The sequence below is a fragment of the Neoarius graeffei genome, chromosome 7 (assembly GCF_027579695.1).
Source record: "Neoarius graeffei isolate fNeoGra1 chromosome 7, fNeoGra1.pri, whole genome shotgun sequence".
NCBI classification, from domain to species: Eukaryota; Metazoa; Chordata; class Actinopteri; order Siluriformes; family Ariidae; genus Neoarius; species Neoarius graeffei.
The window spans coordinates 24,162,793-24,171,332 of NC_083575.1; the positions used below are offsets into that span (position 1 = coordinate 24,162,793).

Here is an 8,540-nt window from a genome sequence, read left to right on the forward strand (position 1 = left end):
GATCACTGAATATCTGAATATAAGCTGTGCGTGTGTGTGTGTCAGTAGAGGACAGTGTGTGTGTGTGTGTCTGCCTGTCTGTCTATGTGCGCTGCTGTCGGTGTGCCTGTCTATCAGTCTCATGGGTGGTGGTGGCTATAGTGGATGAGACCTGCACAGAAAGACAGGGAGAGAGAAAAACCAAACGTGGATTAATATACAGTGTAAGATTTAAATAAATGAAATTATTAGTTATTAATTATTATAATTTTACTTACTGTGTGCTTAAAACTTGATTTTTCTTGCTTTAGCATTGGCAAATGCAGTGATGACGTCTTCCATGTCCAGTTTCCTTCTCACGGCTTGCTCAATGGATATTACCGCCAGATCTGACAGTCTCTCCTCACACCCAGCTCATTAGATATGCTGGCCCTGGGTTCTTCTTCAGTGGAAGAACTTGTGTGGAAGAAGGTTGTTAATTTCAGTAGCTTTTCAACAAACTGTTCGCTATCCTTTTTCCTCTTCCTTTTCTCACTGCCACTTATACATCGTTTCATTCTGATTTTACTTTAACAAAAAAATTTACGAGGGCTCTGCAGCTAGAGCTAGATGGTGCTGGTGCATGTATTCAGCCCGCTCGCGTCGTTGCCTAGGTTACTTCAGACACTACGGCTCTGAGAAAGAGCGAAGCCAGATAGCTGTGCGTGACATCACGTCACATACTGGTGGTTTTGCTTGTGAATCTAGCTGTAGGATTACACGTGAATCATGCTTTATTGCTTTTATTATTTTCGTAGCAATGTGGTTCATGTCGAGTGGAAAATATGTATAATCACAATGAATTATTACATAGTAAATGATGATGTATAGCATGCAGGAAAACAGGAATACCGTAACGTGAAGACGAGGCCCCTGATTGGACGAGGCTCAGGGCAATTGCCCGACTTTGCCCAATGGAAAGACCGCCTATGCTGAGGACTACAGTTGTCATGATAACTTTAGGACTGCAGTTGTCATGAACAGTTTTACGCTCAAGTCTCCATCAATGAACAGTTTGTATCTTCAACAAAACAGACTTCATATTAAAACTATAATGAATTTCCTGGTGACACAATGTGACTTTTTGACCATGTAGGACACAGTTATAGAAGTTAGTTATTTATAATCATGTTAGCTGCTATCCCCCAGATGAGGATGGGTTCCCTTTTAAGTCTGGTTCCTCTCAAGGTTTCTTCCTCATGTCGTCTCAGGAGGTTTTTTTGTTGCCACTGTCACTTCAGGCTTGCTCATTAGGGATAAATGTGTTAGTTCATATGACCACCTCTAACATCATCATGTGATCTGGCTAAATCCCAACTTTCAAATCCAGTGGCTGTCATACTGCACACTTTCTGAACCAAAAAGAACCACTGTGAGTATAAAAAAAACTATCCAAAGGCAGCTCTGGATGTTGGTGGGTGTTTTAAATTATCTGCACTGACGTCATATTTGTGAGCGACAGCCTCATGTTGTTCCATCCATAGTTTACATTTTCCTGCTTGGCTTGGCCGGTCATGCATAGCAAGATGTTGAGGACACTGTATGTGGCTTTGGCAAGCACTGTGGATTCACTGAGTCCAGTGAAAACTTCGAAACTCCCCACATTCCTCGTCAGTCTCTTAGATCCTCAGATTGGGGAAAGGACTTCTGCTGGACATTTCTGCATTGATGAGGCATAGCAGGTAGTCTTTCTTTCTTTCTTTCTTTCTTTCTTTCTTTCTTTCTTTCTTTCTTTCTTTCTTTCTCCTCCATAACTAACTGCTAATTGTAGCTTTGTTTGATGTTGAAGTGTTTGTATTAGAGAAAACAGGATATAGCCCCAGCTGGATTTTTTTTTCTCCACAAAATCACATTATCCTTAATGAGTGTAAGATATATTAAATGTATACTTTATTCAAAGATAAAGGATCTCCCCAGCTTGTGGTATTCAAATTATTATCTTTGGCAGCAGTCAAAGCAAGTTTTCATGTAACAAGATTTTGGAGAGTTTTGTAAGTTAGGAAAGATTCATCTGAACTTGTTTTGCTGTTAGGAAGATTTTTACAATGGAATCTAAGTGCAATGGAATGACTAGTGAGTCAGACGTACACATAAACTTGGATGTGTGAGTCAGACAGCACTAACATTAGTGTTGTCTTAGTGTTGTCTTAGTGTTAGTTATAGATAGATAGATAGATAGATAGATAGATAGATAGATAGATAGATAGATAGATAGATAGATAGATAGATAGATAATGCAATGGTTAAGAGGCAGTGAGGAAAAAATAGCATATTCTGTGTGTGTGTGTGTTTCTGATAGGGACCTGATCTTGAGCCTGAGCCACATGTGGTCCCAGCATGAGTCAAGGGGAGAAAATGAGGGCAGCAGTGTGTGCTCTATCCACTGGACCTGGAACAGAATAAACAGCAATTTGCTAAGCATTTGCCGTGTGCAGCCTGTTTGTTGCAGAAAAGCAGCCAAGTGAGTGTTCTAGTTGTGAAGAATGAGCCAGTTCCAGTGAAATTCCACTTCCACCAGCAGTTTTACAACTGGACAGTTTCCCATGACAGCAAAAGACACCACAGGGAAAAAAAAATCTGTGACAAATAAAGACACAAGCAGAAGTCTTGGGATGAATGGAATTTAGTTTGAAAACCACACTTAACCATGCAAAGGAAGCATATTATTATAATATGTAGCCTGCATTAAACCTATATCCAGGGACGACTGGTTTAAATTGGGTAGCAGGGCCACACCCTTCCTGCCTTTCAAAGATAAAAAGACGTCAGGATAAGGTATTGTTTTTGGCACCCACACCAGTTGATTTGCTGTTAGCAAATGTGTTCGAATGAATTATTTAAAATTTCTATTTACAACCCCGATTCCAAAAAAGTTGGGACAAAGTACAAATTGTGAATAAAAACGGAATGCAATGATGTGGAAGTTTCAAAATTCCATATTTTATTCAGAATAGAACATAGATGACATATCAAATGTTTAAACTGAGAAAATGTATCATTTAAAGAGAAAAATTAGGTGATTTTAAATTTCATGACAAGAACACATCTCAAAAAAGTTGGGACAAGGCCATGTTTACCACTGTGAGACATCCCCTTTTCTCTTTACAACAGTCTGTAAACGTCTGGGGACTGAGGAGACAAGTTGCTCAAGTTTAGGGATAGGAAAGTTAACCCATTCTTGTCTAATGTAGGATTCTAGTTGCTCAACTGTCTTAGGTCTTTTTTGTCGTATCTTCCGTTTTATGATGCGCCAAATGTTTTCTATGGGTGAAAGATCTGGACTGCAGGCTGGCCAGTTCAGTACCCGGACCCTTCTTCTACACAGCCATGATGCTGTAATTGATGCAGTATGTGGTTTGGCATTGTCATGTTGGAAAATGCAAGGCCTTCCCTGAAAGAGATGTCATCTGGTTGGGAGCATATGTTGCTCTAGAACCTGGATATACCTTTCAGCATTGATGGTGTCTTTCCAGATGTGTAAGCTGTCCATGCCACACGCACTAATGCAACCCCATACCATCAGAGATGCAGGCTTCTGAACTGAGTGCTGATAACAACTTGGGTCGTCCTTCTCCTCTTTAGTCCGAATGACACGGCGTCCCTGATTTCCATAAAGAACTTCAAATTTTGATTCGTCTGACCACAGAACAGTTTTCCACTTTGCCACAGTCCATTTTAAATGAGCCTTGGCCCAGAGAAGACGTCTGCGCTTCTGTATCATGTTTAGATACGGCTTCTTCTTTGAACTATAGAGTTTTAGCTGGCAACGGCGGATGGCACAGTGAATTGTGTTCACAGATAATCTCATCTCATTATCTCTAGCCGCTTTATCCTTCTACAGGGTCGCAGGCAAGCTGGAGCCTATCCCAGCTGACTACGGGCGAGAGGCGGGGTACACCCTGGACAAGTCGCCAGGTCATCACAGTTCACAGATAATGTTCTCTGGAAATATTCCTGAGCCCATTTTGTGATTTCCAATACAGAAGCATGCCTGTATGTGATGCAGTGCCGTCTAAGGGCCCGAAGATCACGGGCACCCAGTATGGTTTTCCGGCCTTGACCCTTACGCACAGAGATTCTTCCAGATTCTCTGAATCTTTTGATGAGATTATGCACTGTAGATGATGATATGTTCAAACTCTTTGCAATTTTACACTGTCGAACTCCTTTCTGATATTGCTCCACTATTTGTCGGCGCAGAATTATGGGGATTGGTGATCCTCTTCCCATCTTTACTTCTGAGAGCCGCTGCCACTCCAAGATGCTCTTTTTATACCCAGTCATGTTAATGACCTATTGCCAATTGACCTAATGAGTTGCAATTTGGTCCTCCAGCTGTTCCTTTTTTGTACCTTTAACTTTTCCAGCCTCTTATTGCCCCTGTCCCAACTTTTTTGAGATGTGTTGCTGTCATGAAATTTCAAATGAGCCAATATTTGGCATGAAATTTCAAAATGTCTCACTTTCGACATTTGATATGTTGTCTATGTTCTACTGTGAATACAATATCAGTTTTTGAGATTTGTAAATTATTGCATTCCGTTTTTATTTACAATTTGTACTTTGTCCCAACTTTTTTGGAATCGGGGTTGTATTTATTTATTTATTTTTAATTAAAATTTTTTTTTTTTTGTGGAATCAAGTGCAACAGAACCACCAGTGATTGGAAGAAAAATACAAAGAATGATATGAAAAAGCAAAGCTGGGGCTGATTTCTTTCTAGTTCAGACTGTAGACTCATGCCGCCTATCAGTGACAGTCATATTTGGTGATTATATACAGTGACACACTCCTAAATTTCATGAGAATGAGAATTATGAGCTTGCAACACTTAAAAAGATAGAAATCATACAGATACAGTCATGAGAAAAAGAAAGTACACCCTGCTTCAGGGCCTAAATACCAAGCATAGGCACTTCACCAACTTCTGTAAACAAACAAATAATTATTACAAGTTTACCCACTGTGAGTTGGCCTAGTGGTTAGTGTGTCTGCCTCTCAACCGTGAGTTCTACTTGTAGTTGGGTCGTACCAAAGACCATCATAAAAAGGTACCTACTGGCGAAGTGCTGCGATGCAGATGTGAGTAGGGAGTCAAACTCTTGTGGTTACCAGAGGACCAGCCCCCCACTGTAACCCTAGCTATGCAAGAAGCCGAGAGCTATAGAAGATGAGATTGGTGCTGCCTGATGTGGGATGGGAAGGATTTGAGTTTACCCACATTGTTCTTCTTATTCCATCACTGATATAAGTCACCCTAAAAATTTCATTGCCCAACTATTAACACATATTATATTTTGGCCACCCATCAAACATCACCACCAGCCATCACTGCCTATATTTATAATATTTATTATATTTACAGTTGTGGTCAGAAGTTTACATACAGTGACATGAATGTCATCTTGGATATGAATGTCATGGCAGTATTTGGGCTTTCAGCAATTCCTTTGAACTATTCTTTTTCTGTGGCAGAATGATTGTACAGCATACATCTTTAATTAAAAAAGCACTAGAGTTTGGTGCACAAGTTTTAATTTTCTTTGGGTTTTCTGAAATCAACACACGGTCAAATTTATACATACAGAGTCAAAAATGTACATACGCTCACTAAGATTATTAATTCAGAGCTGATACTTAAAAAATGTTTCTGATCTTGCCAAGGCCGAGGTCTCTTAACTTCCTATTAGTGATTATGATTGACTATAGCTGGTAGCTTCTCTGTGCCTTCATAAAAAGGGTTTGTTTACAGCACTCATTGGATTGACCAACACATAGTAAAATGGGAAAGTCCAAGGAGCTCAGTGCAGATCTGAGAAACAGGATCACAGAGATACACAACTCTGGAATGTCTCTTGGTTATTGTGAGGTGTAGTCACTTTGCCAAGCCACTTTGCTTCAAGAAAACCCCAACTGTCACCCTCAGCTGAAAGGAAATTGGTTTGGATGGTCAGGAACAACCTGGGAACCACCATGACACAGCCCTGCCATGAACTGGAAGCTGATGGATCACTGTCTACAGTTCAGATCACCATGGACTAAGAGACTGCTATCCAAGAAATAACCCCCTGCTCCAAAATTGACAACTTCAAGCTTAACTAAAGTTTGAAGCTGACCACAGGGACAAAGAAAAAGCCTTCTGGAGGAAAGCTGTATGGTCAGATGAGACAAAGATTGAGTTGTTTGGCCACAATGACCACTATGTACAGGACTGTACCAGCTGGTGGTGGTGGTGGGATCATTAGGCTCTGGGGCTGTTGTGCTGCCAGTGGAACTGGTTCATTGCACAAAGTGGATGGAATAATGAAGAAGGAGGATTACCTCAGAATTCTTCAGCATAAACCATCAGAAATTTGAACACAACTTGGGACTTGGGAGTTACAACAGGACAATGAACCCAAACACACATCAGAGCTGGTTGTGGAAGATAAAGCAGGCTAACATTAAGCTTTAAACAAGTCCTGACTTCAACCCTATTGAAAATATATGGATCGTGCTTATAAGTCAAGTCCATGCCAAAAAAAAACTTAATTGAACTCTACCAATTCTACCATGAAGAGTCGTGAAATATCCAACCAGAATTCTGCCAGAAGCTTGTTCATCTCATCTCATCTCATCTCATCTCATCTCATCTCATCTCATCTCATCTCATCTCATCTCATTATCTCTAGCCGCTTTATCCTTCTACAGGGTCGCAGGCAAGCCGGAGCCTATCCCAGCTGACTTCGGGCGAAAGGCGGGGTACACCCTGGACAAGTCACCAGGTCATCACAGGGCTGACACATAGACACAGACAACCATTCACACTAAGCTTGTTCATGGTAAACAAAAATGTTTGGTCAAGGTGAATCTTGCGAAGAGAAATTTTACCCAAATATTAGGTGTGCTGTATGTAGATTTTTGACCCTGTATGTACAATTTTGACCCTGTGTTGATTTCAGAAAACCCAAAGGAAATTAAAACTTGTGCAACTAATTCTAGTGTTTTTTTAATTAAAGCTGTATGCTGTATAATCATTCTGCCACAGAAAAAGAACAGTTCAAAGAAATTACTGAAAGCCCAAATATTGCCATGACATTCATATCCAAGATGACATTCATGCCACTGTATGCAAACCTCTGACCACAACTGTAGCATGCCTTTTAATTGCATTTCTTGAAGCTGTACTTGTGCAATACTTTGTGTCATCTTCTTATCTTATCTGTGTTCTTATTATCATTCGCAGAAGACCTGACCCTGGTGTCTGTCTCAGGCCATGCCAGTTATTCATGGTAGCGCTCTCACTGGCAACATCACCACAGACATTCTTCTGTCATTTTCAGTAGGACAAAGCCATTTGGAACAGTTTCATGCAACCTAACAGAAAGACATAATTCCGAGTGGAACATAGCAGCAAGGCTGCAAAGAACTTTGTGACATATAGCCTACTACACGTTTCTAGCTTTGCAACAATGTCAGAGATGAGTCTTTTGGGTCATATGGACTGTGTTGCTCTGTACTGTGTCCTGTCTCTGGTCATGCCGGCGATCCTGCGTGCCGAGTTCACTCTGGCCAATGTGAGTGAGCACCACATCATCATCTGTACGTGCATGCAGGACCTGGTAGCCTGCAGCATTATCAACTCCAGTGACTGTGTCTGTCATAACCACCCATTCTCCATGCTGGAGCACAATGACAGCCCCAGCACAGTGACGTACAAGCGTCTGACAGTGTGGTACACTTCGCCACTCAATGTTGCACGCCTACTGAACAACTCGGAGGTCCGCCACCTGGCACTGGCCAAGTGCAACTCAGCAAGAGGTGCTTCATTATCTGTTCACTTCTTCACAGTGAGGAGGTTGGAGAGGGTCTACATCTCATACCCTTTCTGGATGCCTGGGCAGAACCATGATATTGTACTGGGTAGAGATGTGGGCATGCCTTACTATGAGGAGACGAGGATAGCTGTCATTCACACGGATGTGTTGGTGGGGAAGGTTGAGTTGAAAGCATACACAGTGAAAACCATGGTGGACAGCAATGGCATGACTCCATTCCCTGAAATGTTTATTCCTATGGATGAGCTCCCAGATATGTCCAGCATATATGTATCTTTCTTGTACTGAATGGAATTTGGATCCAGAGTTTCTTAGAAGTGTCTTTCCTGCCTTTTTATACTTTTATTTATACCTTTCCTGAGGAAATATTCTCAAAATACACACAAAAAGGTTACATCTTTCCTGAGGACTCTTAAGGATTCTTTGGTTTGTTTCATCTCCTTTAATGGCATTAACATTTGTGATTAAACTGCGAGAAATGGGGGAAACTACAGTACTCTAGTGTGAAAGAACTAAGACATATTTGTAATTCATTACTTTATGTTTATTAGTTGTTAATTTATTGGGAAATAATCGATATAATAGATAGATATAATAAATATAACTGGAAATGGCCTATCTGGATCACTCTAATCTAATCTAATCTAATCTAATCTAATCTAATCTAATCTAATCTAATCTAATCTAATCTAATCTAATCTAATC

The 8,540-nt window shown here is 40.7% G+C and overlaps 1 protein-coding gene across 2 annotated transcripts; it reads left to right on the top strand.

Annotated features, from left to right (window-relative positions):
* The first annotated feature begins 1,567 nt into the window (after positions 1 to 1,567).
* On the top strand, positions 1,568 to 8,236 carry si:ch73-52p7.1 (uncharacterized protein LOC100321084 homolog). Of its 2 annotated transcripts, XM_060924613.1 has the most exons (3): positions 1,568 to 1,700; positions 2,318 to 2,479; positions 7,244 to 8,236. In XM_060924613.1, the coding sequence occupies exon 3, from the start codon at positions 7,470 to 7,472 to the stop codon at positions 8,121 to 8,123; it is 654 nt and encodes a 217-aa protein (XP_060780596.1). In that variant the 5' UTR covers positions 1,568 to 1,700; positions 2,318 to 2,479; positions 7,244 to 7,469; the 3' UTR covers positions 8,124 to 8,236. The 2 variants fall into 2 exon arrangements, with proteins under 2 accessions (XP_060780596.1, XP_060780597.1); XM_060924614.1 differs by lacking the exon at positions 2,318 to 2,479.
* Positions 8,237 to 8,540: the final 304 nt, after the last annotated feature.